The sequence below is a fragment of the Bombus bifarius genome, unplaced genomic scaffold, assembly GCF_011952205.1.
Source record: "Bombus bifarius isolate JDL3187 unplaced genomic scaffold, Bbif_JDL3187 scf7180000007966, whole genome shotgun sequence".
Taxonomy (NCBI): domain Eukaryota; kingdom Metazoa; phylum Arthropoda; class Insecta; order Hymenoptera; family Apidae; genus Bombus; species Bombus bifarius.
Genome location: NW_022884352.1, coordinates 3034818 through 3056269, shown reverse-complemented (window position 1 = coordinate 3056269; position 21452 = coordinate 3034818). Strand labels below are relative to the sequence as shown.

The 21452-nt window shown below is 33.1% G+C and overlaps 4 protein-coding genes across 12 annotated transcripts; 3 read left to right on the top strand and 1 right to left on the bottom strand.

Moving 5' to 3' along the window:
- Positions 1 to 966: 966 nt before the first annotated feature.
- On the top strand, positions 967 to 7099 carry LOC117208783 (stabilizer of axonemal microtubules 1). Of its 6 annotated transcripts, none has more exons than XM_033450151.1 (12): positions 967 to 1037; positions 3260 to 3328; positions 3420 to 3483; positions 3784 to 3846; positions 3921 to 3965; positions 4162 to 4311; positions 4578 to 4767; positions 5055 to 5206; positions 5405 to 5686; positions 5856 to 6045; positions 6194 to 6445; positions 6485 to 7099. In XM_033450151.1, exons 2-12 carry the CDS (start codon positions 3306 to 3308, stop codon positions 6526 to 6528), a joined length of 1455 nt encoding a protein of 484 aa, XP_033306042.1. In that variant the 5' UTR covers positions 967 to 1037; positions 3260 to 3305; the 3' UTR covers positions 6529 to 7099. The 6 variants fall into 6 exon arrangements, with proteins under 6 accessions (XP_033306042.1, XP_033306050.1, XP_033306033.1 ...); XM_033450159.1 differs by lacking the exon at positions 967 to 1037 and adding an exon at positions 2066 to 2332; XM_033450142.1 differs by lacking the exon at positions 967 to 1037 and adding an exon at positions 2066 to 3131.
- On the bottom strand, positions 6265 to 8835 carry LOC117208814 (peptidyl-prolyl cis-trans isomerase-like 1). 3 transcript variants are annotated; one of them, XM_033450221.1, is made up of 7 exons: positions 8752 to 8835; positions 8293 to 8417; positions 7996 to 8129; positions 7834 to 7923; positions 7556 to 7663; positions 7213 to 7332; positions 6265 to 6403 (listed from the first exon to the last, which is right to left on the bottom strand). In XM_033450221.1, the coding sequence occupies exons 2-6, from the start codon at positions 8361 to 8363 to the stop codon at positions 7217 to 7219; spliced, it is 519 nt and encodes a 172-aa protein (XP_033306112.1). In that variant the 5' UTR covers positions 8364 to 8417; positions 8752 to 8835; the 3' UTR covers positions 6265 to 6403; positions 7213 to 7216. The 3 variants fall into 3 exon arrangements, with proteins under 3 accessions (XP_033306112.1, XP_033306106.1, XP_033306120.1); XM_033450215.1 differs by having other exon boundaries at positions 6272 to 6403; positions 7195 to 7332; XM_033450229.1 differs by lacking the exon at positions 8752 to 8835 and having other exon boundaries at positions 6272 to 6403; positions 7195 to 7332; positions 8289 to 8416.
- A 525-nt stretch (positions 8836 to 9360) lies between these two features.
- LOC117208809 (mid1-interacting protein 1-B) lies at positions 9361 to 10661 on the top strand. The gene is made up of 2 exons (XM_033450200.1): positions 9361 to 9506; positions 9830 to 10661. The coding sequence occupies exons 1-2, from the start codon at positions 9493 to 9495 to the stop codon at positions 10410 to 10412; spliced, it is 597 nt and encodes a 198-aa protein (XP_033306091.1). The 5' UTR covers positions 9361 to 9492; the 3' UTR covers positions 10413 to 10661.
- Positions 10662 to 10831: 170 nt separating this feature from the next.
- Positions 10832 to 14845, top strand: LOC117208775 (activin receptor type-1). Of its 2 annotated transcripts, XM_033450120.1 has the most exons (8): positions 10832 to 10948; positions 11059 to 11146; positions 11442 to 11620; positions 11703 to 11943; positions 12017 to 12285; positions 12690 to 13330; positions 13418 to 13649; positions 13763 to 14845. In XM_033450120.1, exons 2-8 carry the CDS (start codon positions 11080 to 11082, stop codon positions 13898 to 13900), a joined length of 1767 nt encoding a protein of 588 aa, XP_033306011.1. In that variant the 5' UTR covers positions 10832 to 10948; positions 11059 to 11079; the 3' UTR covers positions 13901 to 14845. The 2 variants fall into 2 exon arrangements, with proteins under 2 accessions (XP_033306011.1, XP_033306021.1); XM_033450130.1 differs by lacking the exon at positions 10832 to 10948 and having other exon boundaries at positions 11009 to 11146; positions 11429 to 11620.
- The last annotated feature ends 6607 nt before the right edge of the window (positions 14846 to 21452 follow it).

Below are 21452 nucleotides of genomic sequence, written 5' to 3'. Positions count from 1 at the left end.
TGCAGAAGCCGAATATAATAAATTAATACTCTTCGTTTTGTCGAGCTTTCTTACCAAGGGATGGAGAAGGATCGATCGATTTCGCGGCTTTCGGCCGCTCGTCGTGTGAATGACACTGGTACATGTGACACGACGTGCTGGCTACGTGGGAAATCATCCTTAGACTTCTTCCTCCTCGACGATCGGCAGACTGCTCTGATGCATCAGAGGGCTCGTTCTTGCAGTGAAGGCCATCACCCAGTAATCGAGCTCCTTCTTGTTTTCCATGAGAAAGGTTAACGCAATTGGCGAATCGAAACCTTTCTGTCTTACCAGAAATCCTTCCTCCCCATAACGTTCGATCATTGTATTCCTCAAGTTCAACACGCCCAAAGGTCTGCACACCTTTTTCTGTGGATAAATTACGGCGAAATGCTCGACACTCGTCCGGTAGACCTTCACTTGCACGCCTTGGCGATGACCATTCGGACTCATCAAGGTCATATAACCGCTCATGTTCTCGGTGTTCCAGCAAGAATCCACGTTCGAGTCCTTCAGGCTCGACTGGTTGAATTGCAGGAAGTTAGTATGCATCGCTACGTCGGCTGGCATGTCGCCTTTTTTCTTTTTCTTGTTTGTAATTTTTGTCTTTTTTGTGTTCTTCTCTAGTACTTTGAATCGATCGGAGGATCAGACTTTTATTGGGAAAGATCTGAGAAGTTTGTAATAATACGTTGACGCGAATAGATTGGAAGATCACACAGAGTCAACGACTCGTCTATGTAACCTTTCTCTGCGTGCAAAGAAAATACACTAGTACACCAGACAAATTTCGCGACACTGTTACTCACAGCGAACTGTCCGCGTGAACTTTCACCACCTCTATTTATACAAGGTGTATGTTTCGATGTAGAATACGCATGCGCGTCGCTACACGCGCAACACTCCCAGTAGATGTCATCGCAGACGATAACTATCGCATAGTTATTATGATTCAAATTCGTCAGCCGATATTGTGACAGAAATAATCTGCTTACGGAATAATTTTAAAATCATACGTACGTATAGTTCAATAACGCGTTACATATTGCTCTCTGTATTTCACGGTAAGCTTTGATAAGCTATCGAGCTTTGATACTTTTTGCTTTTTACCTAACATAGCCAACAACGTTCTACTTCCCATAAACAATACTGGAATATTGAATATACATATGTCGCAATAATTTGATTCTAGAAAATATCGAAAGTACTTTTGCTTTCTTCTCTAGTTCATTATCATATTTTATTTTCTTTTGCATTGTGTAAAGAATATAAAATAGTTTTATAAATTCACTTTAATATACGAATATAAATTTCACTGAAAATTCGATAGAAATCTAAAATGTAATTGTTGAAAAAATAATCTAATCGATGTACTATAAATACATAGTACCATTATAATATACTAACCTTTTCTGATCTTTAAAATCAAAAAAGTTTTATCGTAGTATCGATGGTGGTTTCATGTTACAAACATATTGCAACCATATAGCAAACATTAGTAGGAAAATATTGAAATTATTGCCAAATTGTTACACAATACAAACAAGAGCAAAACATATTTATTCAAAACGCAAAACGGCGATGATATATATTCCTAATTATTCTGTTTCATACAAAAAGTGGCCAATTCAATATCATATATATGTGGTATAGTTGTTCATATCGTGATCTACCTTTTTCTAATTTCTATAAACAAAAGTCTTAAATATTTTAAACAGATTATACTTAAACGTAATTTATTTCTTTATAGATTCACACAACGAAATCACAATTCGCAAACATTAATTATTTACTACAACATGTTATGTACATAGTAATGTGGAAATTACTTACTTTTTTATATACTTGAGTCTTTATTATAACAAGCGAGAAATCAAGTTATTTTCCAGTCCATTACGTTTTAAAGAAAAATGTTAAACGTATACATATCATATACGTACGTATATCCATACTATGTTGTTAATTTTGTTAGTAAGAAAAATAGTACTTGCAAAATAAAATTAAGTACGTTCTTATTATTTACAGGTTTAATTTTAAAGAACTCCGAAGAAATTACTCAGAATGAGATAGAAAAGTAAAGTTACAATTTCACCAGTTGTGAGTTTCTTGGACAACGCACTTACCGATTGGACAAATCATCGTCTTTTACATATAACTTATAGTGTCAGTTATCAACAGAAGAGGCTGCTGCAATAAAAATGCAGCTCTACTTTTCAGTAATTTGACTAAAACAACAAAAACGTTCTATAAATTGATAGTCAACTAATATTCCCAGTTATAAACTTCGATATCTTTCTTTCTCTCCCAATATGTACGTTTTAAACATTAAAACTGCGAACTCTGTAATTCGTTAAATCGTGCGCATTCCATATGGTAACTATAAGGAAAGTAAAATTCGCGTTGAGTTTAATCGCATATCATTACTTTGCCACTGTTGTTTGCCGCCCTGTTTACACAGGGCTTTTGGCGAGTGGCCAAATTTCTCGTGTCTCGTTTAGTTTTTGGAACGTACTTCCCGAATTTAGAGGAGGAAGCGAAACGCTCTGGCTTCCATACAGTGTGAATCAGAGTTCAGATCTCGCGTATCCCTTTGCCAAAGAACCGGTCGGTACACTCATCGGTATTTATTGAGCGTCAGGCGTCCTCGTTCATTCTGATAAACAAATCATTTTCATTGTAAAATCTACGCAATCGTTCCTTCTGAACAAATTCTTTATTTATTTTTTTCTCGAATAGCAAATTGCAAAAGCGACTCGATTGCCTGAACCCTCTACTTTTCAAGAGTATCGCAAAAGTGGCCTTCCGTGAAAATTACGCAGCGGATGTTAATTGCCTTCCTTTGACTTTTACGTATTATTTCATGATTAAACGCTCGGGTATCGTACGGTTAATAGGAGAAACGATAAATGATACAAGTAGCATGTTGTAATTTTATACACTGACAAATTGTACTTCTTTCCGTTGTAAAAAAGAAGCGAGAGCAATAATTGTACCTGAACGTTCAACAAATTTGTCGATGCTAGGAATTTTTGATTACAAAATTTCATCGTACAATTTCATTTATAACGTAACTTAAAGAATTATGGCAAATCGTTTCATAGCCTACTATGGTATGAACTTTTTACAATGCGATATAATATAAAACCACTGACTTCTGATATAATCGTCCACTATTTCTTTTTTGATATTAATATTTTTTAATCGTTTAATTAAATGAAAATATATTTTATTCTTTCAGTTTCAGAAAGCAACGCTATTTCCTATTATGAAAAGCCGTTATCATCATGCAGATCTGTACTATCAATCCGTGAGCTGATATAATATCTTAAATAATAAATTGCATTGAAATTTAATTTATTGGAAATAACGATATTTCTTAACATTACAACGCATCGTAGGCCTGAGTGCAAGCAACAACAACAACAACGACAATCAGTTATTGAGGAAAGAAGTAAAATTAAGGTAAGTTAAAATGAAACTTTGGAACGGATTAGGTTAATGCATATGAAATATCATTTCCTCAAATAAAACTTTCATCTATATTTCAGATTTTTAACGATTATCAATTTTACAATTAAAGAATGCTTGAAATTATTTTTAGGGTTTATACCGAAATAATTTAATTTCCATGATTGCAAGAGTAGAAACAATGCTATATGTCATATTTTAATGTTTGAAGCATTTGCATATATGCAAAATAATCCGGCAAAATAATATTAAATATTCGAAACTAAGAAAAACATTTTGCTTACTGTCTTTTAGATAAATCACGATGATTGCTGTAACTGCTGCTGCTGTTGTACAACTCCACAACGTACATGCTATGTAAGTACGATTAAAATATATATAATTATTTTTATTTTGTACGATCGTTGCCTTAACAATTCCGTTTACTATAGAAATATGTGCAACCAGAGGTACCAAAGTCCTTTGCCCCAATCCGTGTAAGTATAAAGCCTCATTAAAAATTTAAAATAATAATCTTTATATTACGTATTCTTCATTCGTTATCCGCAAACTGCAAAAGCTTTTTAAATTTCAGGTTGTTTCTTACACACTTGTTTATACTCCTTAGACATTTCTTTCTTTCCTTGATAACACTTTATTATAATACAATTCACCTAACAAATATTATTTCAGCATTATTGGAAATCAGGTATACCAATGGATAATAACACTACATACCGACTCTCCTATTGGGAGTGCCCGAGTGCTCCTGTGGATCCTATCCTGCCTCGAAATTGGTTAGCGACCGGAGATGGTGAAATATCAGACGAAACAACATATAAAGTAAGACGTAAAAAATAATAATATCCTTAAAGTGGGAAATATATTTTTTATTCGATGCAGGATTCAAAACTATATGATTTTTTGTAACCGAGTAATGTACATCAAATCCCTTTGCCCTAATAGGGTCATCATACACGCGTTCGTTGCTCTTTCATTGTAAAGATCTATTGATCCTCGCTTGAGATCGATTAGCCATTTGAGCTTTTCAATTTTGTTCGATATTTCTTTCATGCGTAATATCTGCACAAATTTTCGACATGTTTCAGAACAGTTATTTTGAACACTTATGTGTGAAACCTGAATCACCCTGTATACCTTGTGAGAAACAATGGCTCGGTAGAGGTCCTATACAGGATGTTACGACTCAAAAACATGACTATACGTGGAAGTCTATACCACAAATAGAACCTTATAAAGCAGAGAATAATTTATACTGTGCACCTGCACCGTTACTCGGTAAATACAAGCAGCATTAGAAGTTGTTACATGTAAATATTAATTCAAATGTTAAATGCATTATACTATATACTGGATATATATATGTATGCGTTTCACGTTCATTGTTTCTATTCTTACATAAAATATCTTCCCTTCTCAATTTTTTACGTTTATCTTCTACTTGTCCCGTAGAGATCTAACAACCCTACACAACAAACTCTAACAAAATTCAAGACTCGGCTTGTACCGTAACGGTGTACCGTTGCAAATTAATTACAACTTTGGTACGAAATTTGATGTTTCAGATGATACAACATATAAATTAAGCTACCATCAGTCTGGTTGTAATCTACCTGCGCTATCTTACGCTCCTATAAGAAAATATGTTAAACCAGATATTCCAATGGAAGACCATACAACGTACAAACTTAGTTATTGGCCAAATGAATCTATGAAGGTAGTAAGCATATTATCTTAGATGTGATATTTTATATTATCATAACAAGCCAGTCTTTGTCTGGCTTTGCAAACGAAGGATAATACATGGTAAAACCAGCGATGCGCTTTCACGGAAAAACTATTGTTCAGCGTACAATGTATACGCATTTTTATATATTTTTCTAACAATACTTTCTTCTATTCTTGTATTCTTTAGGAAGAACCTTTATGGCAGAGAAAAGAATATTCGCCACCTGTCGAACCGATGGATGGGTGCACAACTTACAAATTAAGTTATTGGCCACATTCGGAAAAAAGACGTTCACCAATCATACTTCAGCCAACTGATAACATTCTAAATGCTGGTTGTTGCACCGAGGATAACACAACTTATCGTCTGAGTTACTTTGGCTGTGGAGGAGATAAGCGAACTCCTATTCGGCAACCTAACAATATTCAATTTTCGCCTTGTTCTCTATCTTACGATACCGTTCATCGAGTATGTAAGATATGAAATTTAAATATTTTAATGTTTTTTAAATTGTCTTAAAAAACACTAAAAGTCATATTTTGTACAAGTCATATATGTATTCATCTCAGCATTTCAGTATGTGTATATGCATATGTATATATAATAACGAATATGTAACATATGTATAATATTTCAGATGAGTTTCTTGGGCAACTGGTGTGTTAAACAAGATCCACCGATTATACCTTGCGATAAACAATTTTTAGGTAGAGGGCCCATACAAGAGGTAACCACGCAAAAACACGATTATACATGGAAGAATATACCATTAGAACCAGATGCTCGTCGCGCAGATAACCTTGTTCCTGCGTGTACACCTATCGAATGCACGTATTACAAATGCATCGTCTATTTTAATAAACAGCAGCAATATTGGTTTATTTATTAACATTTTTTAATAGATAATATTAACATTATTATTCTTTATTATAATATAAATCTACAAAGTTTGATCATTTGATTGATTGTTTACAGGTTGTACTACTTACAGACTTTCTTATTTAGAGAATGATCTTAAATCGTTAACACCTATTCATAATTACGCACCAGTACGTACATGCTGCTTACCAGATGTTCCAATGGAAGCAGAAACTGTCATGCAGCTGAGTTATCAGCCTGTAGAGTGTGCGGATAAAGTTGAAAAACCATGGAGTGAGAGACCTCCTTACCAACTTCCAGTCACTCCTATGGAAGATAATACTACATACAATAAAAGGTTCTCTATCTCACTTAAATTGCTTGTCGAACCGCGATCGAAGATCCAAATGCTTTACGAACGATCGAACGAACAAAAAAATAATTTAGTTTAAATATATATTAAAAATTGTATTTATCTAAATTATGACTATTTTTTCAGTTACATTCCGCCTGGTACATTGTGCCTGTAATTCTGGCATATTTGCATGCCTATTTCATCAGCAAAAACATTAAGGTAAAAATTTAGAATACTTTAATAGCATATTATACCATTAAGTTACATAGATTATATGTAATAATTATATGTAAATATGAAGAAATGTGTTATGTCGTAATATACTCTGTTATGGTACTACTAATTTGGCTAAACTATCAATACAAAGTGTAAAAGCATAGGCAATTATAATCAAAGCATTCTACACTCTATTATTAGAATACAAATTACACGATGATAGGCGGAATGTTAAATTGTGCTACATACGAAGCATCTGTTCTATACACAGGTGATACACATATACAAGAAAATTGACAGTATGCATTCTTCGAAGGACAACATCAAAGTGACTGAGAATAAAAATTAAGCTTGAATGGGGTGAGTCTGAATGTTCTACCTTTTCTTTATAAACGTATCTTTTGTATCGTAAACTTACATGTACCATATGAGTAGTACGACTAGTGAAAAAAGTGAATTTTAGAATCTAGTACAAAGATGTGATCGATATTTTATTACGTACAAAATATTATGTTGCAGGCAAGTTTTAAAAGTAATAAATACAGACCATCAAAAGTATGTTTACTTTATTATGCATTCCTTATGGATCCTTTTACAATTTTTATGTCATCAACGGGTCTGTCATTCTTATCAGTTTCCACTAATCCAATCCTTTTCACTATTGTCATACCAGAATGGATTCTTCCTGTTAATGAAAAAGAAAAAATGTAAACAAGAATAAAAATATTTTTAAGCTATTTGATGTTTGCAATTATTAAAGTACAATGTTAAACTGAAACACCAATATCTATAATTTCTATGATTAACTATAATTTGCATTCTCTGTTCTGTATCATTAGAACAGCAAAAATATTTTGAACGATCATAAATTGAATAATTCGCAAAATATATTTTTAAAACTTACTTACCAAAAATTGTATGTTTTCCATCAAGCCACTGTGTTGGTGCTAATGTAATAAAAAACTGTGATCCATTAGTGTTTGGTCCTGAATTAGCCATGGAAACAACTCCAGCACCTAAATCCAATATAATTTTTTTCCATAGAATATTAAACTTGATAATGGTACATATTAATATAAGTTTTATTGAAATATCCTATGACAATATCAGATTATAATTTTGTCATTCCCACAAGTTTTTATAAATCATAAAAATAAAGATATTTGTGTTAAATATATAAACATACCGGTATGTTTTAAATCATCATGTATTTCATCATCGAAACATTCTCCATAAATAGACACACCACCTTTCCCAGTTCCAGTAGGATCACCACCTAAAACAAAATAAAATATCAAACTTTCTGAGCTAATATGAGCGGAAGTTGTTAACTAAATCAATATGATACCTTGTATCATAAAATCTCGAATAATTCTGTGAAATTTTGTTCCATTATAATAACCACGTCGTGTAAGTTCAGCAAAATTTCTACAAGTAATTGGTACATGTTTCCAATAGAGTTCTATCACTATTTCACCCATACTGTAAAAAAGAAGATTATAATAATATAGAAATATTTGCATAATAATTGAATTAAAATATCATAATATGGTAATATACTTTCTTATTTTTACAATTATTATTATATTTTGCAAAATTAAAAAGAACAAAAAAGAAATAAAAGTGGTAATTAGTATATACTTGCGTTGTTTCAAATGCTACGAATGGTGGTTGCCAGTGTTTATCCGGAATACCAGATATATTTGTGAGAGCCATATTAGCATATATAATGATATTTCGTATAGTGTTTATTCTTCCTTCAGGGGTAATCTAGTAAAAACAAATAAGGTTAAATTTTAATCTAGCGGATCAAAGGTTATTAACTTTTTTATTTGTAATTTTGTAGTTTTAAACATGTAGAATCTGAAAATGCAAGTTTTCACGTTTCATAATTCTTGCATATTTATAATCCTAATAAAATTCACGTTTTATAACCATTACTCTTTACAACTTTATGAACTCTAACAAAATGTTTCAACAAGTATTTATATCATTTTATTCATAATACATGTATTCATTTACAACAATTGCCTAACTTACTTTATACTGTGCATAAATTTTAAACAAGAATCTGTTAAAGATAATAAAGATAATAATTAATTACCGTTGGTTGATTATATCGATAAGATAAAGAGTGGTACCACAGTTATACATATGTTATATTACTGCATGTATGATATGACATATATATATATAAACACGATGTGTTACGCTATCGCATGAACTTAGCTTTGTATTCAGTGATATCGAGATGTGAATCAGAAGCGAAATTTGAAATTGTTCATGAAATCAAAAAATTAGAATTATTTAAGATTCTGCAAATCTTTTTAATCATTTTTTAATACAAAAGAGTATACAAACATTTGTATAAATCGTCATAATTGAAACTAAAGTCACTAGTTGCTTGCTTTTGAATTACAGCTTGTTTTGTGATAAATAATTTTTTTTATATTGCCTTTGCAATAGTGCAAGATCACGAAACAAGAAAAATGTATAAACCCTATCACTGTCAGTTAAATTAGTGTTCAAGTTTACGGGGCATTCTATAATGATCAAATGTCTATCTTTTTTTTCTAGAGTATAGAATTACAATATCATACAATATTGCAGGAAGTAGGATATGTTAATTGTAGCTGGGGGGAAATTTCAATATTTATTATGACCTGGGAACCTTTACTTCATTACCTATCATACTGAATTCATTGGAATTTACTTTTGTCACTCTGTTGCAGTGGTAAAGTTGGTACATTCACATTATTGTTGTAAGAGCTCTTATCCAATGCATTAGTTATCTTTTCATTGTGTTTATTCTACTATTTTTATTTTATTTAAAGTGTACTGTGAAATGTCATGCAAGGGGTAAGTGATAGTCTTTATAATATAATAAATTATATCTACAGCAGACTAATAATTTACAATAAAAATAAATTTATTGCAAAATCAATTTGAAATAGAAAGTTCGATGTAGACAAAATTATTAATTACTCAGCCATTTTTTTCACAATTTAATAACACCGACTCAATTAATACAATACTTATACATGTTTTGAAATAACGTTACAATACATGCGTTTTATGTTCATTAATCGATAAATGCGTTATAATCATTGAATTATGAAGTAATCAATAATGTTTTCACTTGCTCCCTATAATCACTATCACTATCTATACTTCTGTTTTAGGGCAAGTCTTCAAAAATTAGCCAAACATGATGTTATTGGATTTAGCAATAATTCTATTTTGAATAGCATGGAACGATTTATTCAAACAGTGTGTGAGATGGAAAATACGATTTTAATTCCCAGTCGACTTCTAGATTTAACAGTAGGCGATTCACAGGATAGGCTTCAGTTAGGGGACAAACGTAGTTCTATTATCAACGCAACTTTGGCTAATACCAATTTGTATCACCTTTATAACGTCATTAGTCAAATGAAAGTCGAGATCTTATGGTCACAGAATTGTATGGATAATTTTCAAGAAACAGAGAATGATTTTGTTGTGTCAGCAGAAAAATTAAAACGCGCTAGGAGTTCGAGTAGTACGTCGATGTATAGTATGCAAAGTATCTATACTTCCTCTAATTCAGAATCCGATACTTTTATTGAAAATAATTTTGGAGCGGAAAATGAGAACGATGTTAGTGCTACTGCACAGTCTTTTAAGAAGCATTTACATGGATTACATCGTAACATACAAAAGATGACACTGGCTGCTGAATATTTGATACTAAGATATCAAAATGTTATCGATCATCAAACATGATCGTCTCTTGAACGGTTGAAAGTATGTTAAATATATGTATTAATTTTATTTAGCGAAATATTTAAACAAATATCGGTACTGGATAAATTGTACACATTGCATACATGCACATACATTGATATTTAATGTACTGTTTTTGAATTATATTTATTAAACATTAAATAAAAGTTAAAATTTGGTCTTGACCTCAACTATCACGTCATGATGATACAAGTATGTACCATTAATAATACTAGTTCGATTGTGTAACAGGCCTTGATGTTTCCTTGTCATATATGTACTGATAATTTCAAATTTAGCTCCAAATCTATATATCGATATTACTAAACAAAAATAAGCTAAATTCATGCTATTAGGGTACCACATTACATATATATATATGTGTGTGTACTTTATATATGTATATATATATATACATACAATATACGCATTTGGACGCATCATATGAACGGAATAAAACGATAGTAACGACATCTGTAGATATTTCTTTTTTTTAATATGAAAATAAAATACCGCCAATTCAATGTTGATCGCATGTATGTTAAATTTTTCATTCATGTTGTAGAAATACAGAAGTTACTTTTAATTTCATTGTAGACAGACACGCATAAAAAAGAATTTTGAAAAAGTGTCGATTTCATTTTAGCTCCTCAATGTTTTGACGTGCATGGCAATGGCGGATTTTATGTTTATCACATATTTTATATTATCGTTGATACTCAAATTATGTCCAGGTGGGCAATATATTTTTCAATCAAACAAATACTTTATGCTAATGACAAGCTAACAATTCAGAAACAAAACGTTTATTTTCTTCTTATTTAATGTTTCATACTAGCATCTAACACATTTATTGCTATTCTTTCAATTGAATTTTTTCTAATCTTTTTTTGTTGATTTGGCATTATTATTCAATTTGATGCACATTTATCTGAATAACTGCATACAAGTGTGCATATGCACTAATTATAAATAATGCTTCATAATATCTTGAAATATATTTCAATGGTTAACAGGACTCGTTTTTAGGAGAAGAAGAGAAGTTTTCTTTATTAGAAAATGATTTTTCTGTTGAAAGTGAAGAATCACAAAAGTCTATAGATACTATGGCTTTTAATGGCAGTTTGACTGGGCAGCAACGTTTTAAATGTCATATTTGCGAGGGACCAGATTGCTTATATTCTGAAATCTGCTATAATGCAGTTACTGTAATATCTCTTGTAATATTGTATAGAAAGTCATTAAATTACAGAATATTAGGGAAGTAATGTATGTTTTAATATTCGATAGTGTTGGAAATCTAGAGTAAGACAACCAGATGGTATAGAAAGTGTAAGTAGAGGATGTACTTCGACGATAGATCAAATGTTATTAATATGTAATAAGCAATTGCCACCACGTATTATTCAAAGTGTTACTAAAAAGAGGCATGTAAGTGGACCCTCACGAGGTGTACAATATCATGTTGAATGTTGCCAAACAGATTTTTGCAATGGCGGACCATTTCCAATATTACATGACTTTAATGGAGGTAAATATTATACGCATAATTCCATCTTTTTATTTATATATATTTTTTGTACAAATTATGTTTCATTTTTTAGATGTTGTTGAAGAAGATTATGCAGTTAAGTTAACATTGGCAATTTTGGGTCCTGTGGTTGGATTCTGTATTATTGCTGGAATAGTGCTGTTTTATTTATTGGTATGTAGGACTCGTAAAAAAAGGACATTGGCTGCAAGGCGTAATAAACTTGTTATAGATTCTGAAATGGAGTCATCTATCCTACATTTCTCATTTTCTTCTCCAACATCCACTACGTATCATTCTCATGAACTAAAAGCAACTGCAGCTGGTGATAGTACACTAAAGGTATGATATAAAATATTACCTGTAGTAGTTCAAGTTCAAATATAGACTAATCTGTCTTCATATATATGTATATTTATATGTTTATTGTCAGCTATATTTATAGCATTAAGAGAATTTTATTACATGTAGATACAATTAAACATAGCGATATAAGCTTTTTCAGGAAAACACAAAATAATTAAACAAATAAACATAAATATAGGTATAATATGGTTACATGTTTTCTGAATTCTTTTTTATGCAATTAAACTACAAATTTGTATGCTTATTAAAAATTCATTCATTTCATTTTAGGTTCAGAAATATAAAAATTGATTCTCTTTTCTTCCTATTACATCTTCTGCTTTATTTCGTAATTTTCATATTTTAAACGTAAATATTATATAAATTGTATATTGAAATAGGAATACTTGGATGGAAGAAGCTTAACTAGTGGATCAGGATCTGGTTTACCATTATTGGTGCAAAGAACATTGGCTAAACAAGTGGCACTAGTGGAATGCCTTGGTAGCGGTGGTAATGGTGGATTTGGTGGAGAAGTTTGGAGAGGAATATGGCATGGTGAAAATGTTGCTGTAAAAATATATTTTTCACGAGATGAAGCAGCTTGGGCTCGTGAAACAGAAGTTTATTCTCAATTGCTACCATCGAGACACGATAATATTCTCGGTTACGTCGGAAGTGATATGACAAGTAGAGCAAGTTGCACTCAACTTTGGCTAGTGACTCATTATCACCCGATGGGCTCGCTTTTCGATTATTTAAATCGAACACCTCATTCTTTGACACATCATCAAACACTCAGTATTTGTTTGAGTATTGTGAATGGATTGCTTTATCTACATACAGAAATTCATGGAACTAGAGGGAAACCAGCCATGGCGCACCGTAATCTCAAATCTAAAAATATTCTTGTTAAAACTAATGGTAGTTGTGTAATTGCTGATTTTGCATTAGCTGTAACGCAAGAACGTTTGGCTACAGATAGAATCGATTTAAAACAAGGTACAAAACGATATATGAGCCCAGAGATTCTTGAGCAAACGTATGTATTACTTTTAATTATATTTTTCGAACAATAGCTTTTTAATAGTTGTCTCGTTAAATCGCTAAACTAAAAATACTTCTTTAGGATAAACGTCGAATGTTTGGAGAACTTCAGACGAGCTGATATATACAGTTTAGGATTGATACTATGGGAAGTTTGCAGGAGGTGTATAAGTAACGGTGTTGCATTAGAATATGTAGCACCATATTCTGAATGGCTTTCTAATAGTCAAGAACCTTCTATCGAAGAAATGCGAAAATTAGTATGTTTGGATCAACATAGACCACCTCTTCCTAACAGATGGCATTCTGATCCAGTATGCATTTAATTCATTAATTTTTTTCTTTAGAACTTTCTTTTTTAAAAGAATGAAATGTGAAAAGATTGTTTTCTTAGGAAGACATCAAAATAATAATATATATTTTACAGACATTGGCTGGTTTGGGGAAATTAATGAAAGAATGCTGGCATGGAAAACCTGCAGCGCGACTACCTGTTCTTAGAGTAAAAAAAACACTTGTTAAACTGGCAGCTAATGACACACGTGTCCATTTGTCCCTTGATTAAGTAGCATGTATGGATACGTATTATTTTATGCAGATATTTATTAGTACGAAGAAAATAAGCTGCGTGGCTTGTTCTGTAAATTTATTTCTTCTTTGCAAAAATGAAGGACAATTATATAAAGTTTGTGCTACTCATTTACTTTATTATAAATATATTTATAATTATCTTGAGTTGAAAGATGATACTTGAGGCAAAATGAAATGAAGTCTTATTTCATATGATTCTAATATTGTATATTACGATTTATAGGATAATATTTGTGTAGTATATTATGTGTCCTTGTATAGTGTATTTAGTAGTTAAATTAAAAAGAAATATTTTTTTGTTAATTACTACTATTATTAGTTTCTAGTACCGTAAAGCCTCAGCCGTCTCAAATAGTCTAACTAAGCTGGCGAAGAATATGTTCATCGCTTTGTGAAATTATCTAGTATAAATGAATATTCATTTATATCAGATATTTTAATTGGGTAAATAAGTTACCACTCTGTTATGTAAAGAATGAAATTTCTATCATTTTTATTCTAAGAGAATTTTTAAACTACTTGAGAGAAAGGGAGATGCGATCATCTATTATTGCCAATGGCTGAGAATTATCGATGTGTTCATTATAATTAACGTGCTTAATTAGCTAGATTATTTACTGTAATTATAACATAATAACTATAACAATTGATAATTCAATAAATAGTTGTTATAATTGTAGTAGCAACTATAAATATAAGTGGTAACAAAATCTTTATCAAAATAACAATAGATTTTTTATATCACATATATATCAATCACTAGGAAATGTTTTGCAGGTGGTAACAGCTATATATTCAAAACGTTAATAAACAGACGAGACTATTAGTACATATATCTTTTCGGCATAATATTATTTTTATATGACATGTATGAATGTTAACAAGATTTGTAATAAAAATCATAGTTAGTGTATCGTCATCCATGTAAAAAAATTTATTCACGAAATTCATCAATATTTCGATTGTTTTCACTTTTGGCGTTCTATTTTTAAATAGATCTGTTCTTTCTCCTTAGAATATTTCTTGTCGAATGTTCATCAACATCAATTAGTGAAATTACTGTGAAATGTAGATGTTCTTATGACAAAAATATTGTCGCGAGAAAAGTATTAATAAATAATCGATATAGTAAATATCCAATAATAGTATTTAATGAATAATCATTATAAATTAGATATCGAAGAAAAATAGATGAAAAATTTAGGAGAATACTCCAATACATTACAAATTTAAGTTATCAAACTGAAATAACGAGTAATTTAAGCGTTAAATTTCTTAGCGCGCTATATCTTACGAACAGGTGACGCGCTATTATCACTTTTTAAAAGGGAATTCAATTGCTTTACCATTTAACCTCAATTCTACCCCTCTACAATCCTATTTAACAATCTTATTCCTTGTCATTTTCAAAAAAAGCGAACTTTGAAAAATTCAGAAGTGTTTCGTACGATCACATCTCAAACGTAGACAAATGAAGGGGAATGTAAGTAAACAGAGGGATAGCGACGCATCTGCGGGTTTTTCTTCGAATCGATCAAATCGATCGGATGAGATATGGGTCGTTTTCATCGTTTTATTTATTCGTCTCTCGTGGATACAGAATGGTTTCGGTATAGAATTTTAATTACAATATCCGACATTATTTTATAAAAGTAAATACAATTGTATATCGTTAACAATAATAATACGCGTACGTCGATTAACACACGCTTCAAACGTCAGCTAAAGCATTCACGTTCACCGTATAGTTACAACTATTACGTTCACACTTATTAATACAATATTAATTACAAAGGAAGCCGATCGCGAACGCATTTCGAGGCTTATGTACAATAATAATTATGTATATAGAAGCAGAAATCTCAAACTCGAAGGAGTTGTAGGCCTTTCGCGATCGCACGAGCGGCGAGCATTTTTTCCCCCAATAGCTCGCTTTCGGATTTATAGAGATTTTTATCGATCGACGCGTTACACTCGCTTCGCGATCGTCCTCCGAGCTTTCTTTTTTCTTTCCTCTCATTCTCGATCGCTAATCTAGATATTCCAGACGAAAACCAGATCATTGTACACGGAATTAACTCGTTTACCTTACGATACCTAATTCCAACCTGGCAAGTTTGTCGCGAACCGAATGCTGGCAAACAGGCAGCCAGGGAGAAATCTGGAAAGACAGGCAGATAGCCAGCCAGGCATGCAAGTTAGGCGGGTAGTATGCAAGCAGGCGCACGGACGGACAGACGGATATAACTATATATTAAATAAATAAATAAATAGATACACTACCATCCATACTGTTCTCTTTAATTAAAGTTAAATTGGTCTATTTAGCATTTTTCAGTTTTCAAGATACATAAAAGAATAAAAAGAATGGCATTTATAGCGATTTATACTTTAACGAACGTAGGCAATGAAACGGAATTTATTTTGGATGTTTTATAGATCTTTGCATATTGTATACACTGCGTGCACTTTTGTACCATCAAATTTTCCATAAATGCATAAAAATCTGCAGTTTAGTTACAGCAGTTTAGTTTACACGCTAATTAATCAAGTCCAAGTATATTCAGTCTCGTAACGTACATTAAGTTTTGCATTTAACAGTGCTTTCGTACAATTACCAAAATAGTGGTAATATGAAAATGAAACGTAGATTCTGTTGAAGAAACGCTCTATCAGAAAATGAGCATACGACGGGAGGTTCAAATTAGACGAAAGACTTTCGTTTGAATTATATCCTATATATTTGCGATAACTTGTAAATGTCCAAAATAGTCATGGACGGTAGTGCAGATACAATGCGTTTAATAATTATAAAACTACCCAAGAATTTTCACTTTTTACATGGAGGCTCGGTCAAGCGTGAAAAAAGAAACGTTTTATTATCATTTAATATGAGGTGAAAAATAGAAAAGTTATTATTTGTGTTGTGCTTGTAAATAACATTGATAGCCATTTGATTCTGTATCTTTCGCCTGTAGAAAAATTGAAAATCGTAGGGTGGTTTCGCAGTTATGAAACGCAACGGAGAAAACAGAGAGAGAGAGAGAGACAGACAGACAGACAGAGGAGATAGAGAGAGAGAGGAGAAGGCGCGTAGACGAGCACTTGGTGTCAAGCGATTAACTAGTGAGAAGAAGAATAGAGCAGATAACAAGTTCAAGCCGGTAAGATGGTTTCAAGTTGCTTGAATTCAAGTCGTTTGTATTGAAATAACTCGATTAATCAGAACGAGGTATGAAGCAAGAGCGAAATTTCGGGGATAATCGAGAGGATAGACGAGGAAGCTAGCGACGAAGAAGAATCGACTAGAAAAGAAACGTGGATAATTTGCACCAATTACCACATCTTGTACAATGCTTATTTTCCAGTGGAAGTCGGGTTACTTGCACTCAAAAGACTTGATTTCGAGTAACTTGACTAATCTGAACGAGGCACGACGATAATTTATCGCGATAGTCGCTCTAAGACAGAATGAAATAGATTTCGCGTAGATGGAATCGATGCCGATTGAACGTGCGCGAGAATGTGTATGGACGTCGGATGAAATGAAAAAGGAGGAGGGAAAGACAAGATAGATTTTTTGGACGCCGGTTTACGGGCGTTGAAAGTCTCGAAAGAAAGGGCTGCGAGATCGAAATACGATTAATCAATGGCATGGAATATACGTGTACAAATCTTGACGATCGGAATATTTTTGCGTAATAACTTACTAACGAATAGTATTGGCAAATATCGGACGAGTTACAAGTGGTAAGTGTTAGATTTCTCTTTTAATAGTTTCATAGTCTTTTGTCAAATGGAGTACGGTGAGGTATGCTATAATTATAGCGCGGGAAACTGGTACGAATAACGAACGACTCTAAAATGAACGAATGCTATAGGAGTACTGTTCATGACAATTAACGATTGTAATCGGAAAATTGTTGGTGATCGACAGTGTTCTTTGGTAACGTGTCAATCGTCGGATTCGATTTCTGCGTAGAAAAAAGAGAACGACAATCTCGATAAGGACGCGTTCGGTCAGTTTTCCGAGAACGCGAACAAAGCAGCGTAGTTGCGTAGCGTTCTCGAATTTTAAAGTTAACTTTTAACCTGTCCTACGTGCTTTTTATCAGCTTTTTATCAGATATACGTCAGATTTAAAACGAAAAGAAAGTGCACACACTTACGAGCGCCAGTGTATCGTACGTACAGTGTATCGTATACATCGTCGAAGTTGAAAACGATGCAACGAGATCGCCGCCAATCGCGAAAAGGACGCGGTAAATAATTTTTAACGCGAATTTTGCCAACTCGAGCTGCACTCGTGTCTTTTTCTTACATTCGCAAACGTTCGTCTTCACCGTCGCCGTCCTCGTCGTTGTCGCGATTAGTTAGCTTTTTACCTACTTTCTCACAACTATCGCTGCTGCCGCTGCTTCTCATTCTCTTTCTTCCGCTTTCATACCCTGCCACCTCTCTACCCTATCTACTGTTTCCTTTTCTTCGAACTCGTTTTCGCTATTCTGTTCGACACGTCGCGTACGATAACAGCGCGAATAAGTACGCTTCACGGATCGAACGACGCTCCTGCTCGATCGTCGATAGGGCAACGTTTTTCTTCCTAACATTTCCTTCCCTTCTTCTTCCTTTACACCTTACCAGTTGTTTCGCAAGCATTTCGTTATTCGTGGTAAGCCGGTATACGCGTTGCTCTTACGGTACGAACAAATTGTCATAAGGCACTTTGAATCTGCATCGCACAATACATAGAGGATCGATCGGCAGGTTCGATCGCGAGTTCCATCTTTCCGTTGTTGCGGAAGACGAGAAGGAAAACATGGTAGATACGTGGATCGATCGGTTGTACGCGGATATCGCGACACGATACACAGCCATATCGCGATCGATCAGACTAGTCTCTTACCGAGTGAACAGCTGCAAGCGCTAAGCACGTAGAAAGGAGAATGAAGAAACAGAAAAAGAAAAGGATAGCCGATCGATAATTGGTCGATTTTTCTATTATTTTGTTGCTCGACTAACAATAAGAAGACGAGTCGCCAGCCACTGGCTGGCGGATGCCTTTCTTCGCATTTGCCAACGTACCGTTCACGTTCTCTTTTTGCTTGGAATTATCTACATGCATAGAAGGTAGTATTCGCTCGTTAAGTACACGGCGGGGTTGCGAATGCAAGCGAACGAGGCTGGCACCTAACGGGTATCGTTAGATTCCGAAGGGATCGGCTTGCGAGAGAAAAGAATCGAGGAAGGTTGTAGCCGCGAGTACGATAAACAAAAGGCGATCGTTGAAGCGTAGATTCGCTTTGTACGTGACTTTGGTAAGTGGAGAAATTAATCGACGATAAATCGTCAACGCATCGCGTATAGCGCAGCGTTTCGCATTCGACGGATTTCTAGTTTCGCTATGAAAACGCAATCTCGCTGAAGAATTCTACTCTTCTCCCTGGCGCCGTAACTAGCACGCGATTAGCAAATTACTTTTCGACGTTACAAGCGACGTTCGCCGTTCTTCTGGCTCGCAGTCGATCTTCGCGTCATTTTCATCAGGCTCGAATCTCTATCGTTCCTACGGCGACTATCGCCAACCATCACATTCCTATCTTATGTATGGACGTAATATCTCTACGTTGCTGAGAAATCAACCATATGCCACGATTCGTACGAAATGTTTGTCTCCATTCGCTCGTCCTATCATTCTATTCGCTCTATTCGTCTTCGTTTATTCATCGTTATTTGTCATTATGGTTACTGGAACCTCATTTTCTCAATTTCTTTCTATCTTCACAGTTCACAGAAACTCACAACGCACACTCGTTCTTCCCTGGCTCGCATTCTTCCGTTCTCTTCTCCTTTCCGTAATCGCTAGAATCTTTTACTTAAATTAACCAACTTTGACGACTTTGTGTGTATACGTGCAAGCATTACTTTGACAAGATAAAAAAACTCGCTTTCAGCGAGGTAAAGGATGATTATACAGTATGTTTACAAGTTTCCTTTCTCGTGAATTAATGTATTATCTATATAAGCGATCTATATAAATAGGAACGATAAGAGGTATCATTGTTTTAGATCATTACCGAAGATACAAGGACACTGATTGAGATGACAGATCGAGTAAAACGTATCGACTTCTTGCTTCTTCGTTATTCTTTCTTAAATCGATAGCGAATAGTTTGGATCTGCGTGGTTGCTTATTCTTCCCTATACTCTTTTCTTTTTTCCCTTGGAAAAACCTTAATCTAGAAAGGATAGACTTAATTGCTTTCGGTAAAAGTTTTACAACCGAACACATTTTCATCGTCGTCTCTTACGAGCTATTATTACTTTCGTATCGTAATTATTGTTACCACTATATCATCATCGTCATCATCGTTATCGTTAATATAATCAACGTTATTATTATCGTTATACAACTATACTCATTATTATCGTAACGGCTATTACCATCGATATCGTTATAATTATCGTTAATCGTAGTACTAATAGTACTAATAGTAACAGCAGTGGTAATAGCAGCAGCAGCAGCGGCAACAGCAATTTTAGTAATGATAACAGTAACAGCAACAGCAGTAGTAGTAATAATAGCAATAGTAATAATAATAATAGTAGTGGTAATAGAGTAATAGTAGGAGTAATGGTACTAGTATTAGTAGTGACACTAGTGGTAATAGTAATAACAACAGCATCAGTAGTAGCAATAGCAGTAGCAGTAGTAACAGTAATAGTTTTAGTGTAGTGGTACGTAATAGTAGTAGTAGTAGTAGTAGTAGTAGTAGTAGTAGTAGTAGTAGTAGTACGTACGTACGTAATAGTAGTAGTAGTAGTAGTAGAAGCAGTAGTAGTAGTAGTGGTAGTAGTAGTAATAGTAGTAGTAGTAGAAGCGGTAGTAGTAGTAGTAGTAGTGGTAGTAGTAGTAATGGTGGTGGTAGTAGTAGTAGTAGTAGTAGTAGTAGTAGTAGTAATAGTAATAGTAATAGGAGTAACAGTAATGGTAATAGTATAGTAATGGTAATAGTAATAGTAATAGTAATAGTATTAGTAATAGTAATAATAATAGTAATAGTAATAGTAATAATAATAGTAATAGTATTAGTATTAGTAGTAGGAGTAGGAGTAGGAGTAATAGTAATAGAAATAATTATCATAATAATACTAATTTTAACAGCACGAACCATCATCATTCTTGCTGTTATTATTATTATCATCATCTGATCATCAATAATATTCTTATTCTGACTTTTCTTATCCTTATTATTGTACTTATTATCATTAGTATTGTTATTATTGTTAATATTGATATTAATATTAATACCGGTAGTACTATCGTTATCATTCTTGTTATTATCATCGGCATTATTATTGTTACTCTTTTTTATAATAAAGTAGTTAATAAACGCAGTCCTTGAGCTTGTTAAAGGCTTTGCGGAGACCCTTACGTGCTCCTAACATTTCCACCGAAGAAAATATTCTTTTCGAAAAATGAAAGAAAGATCAAATGGTAATAAAGGTGATAATAGACGTATCAA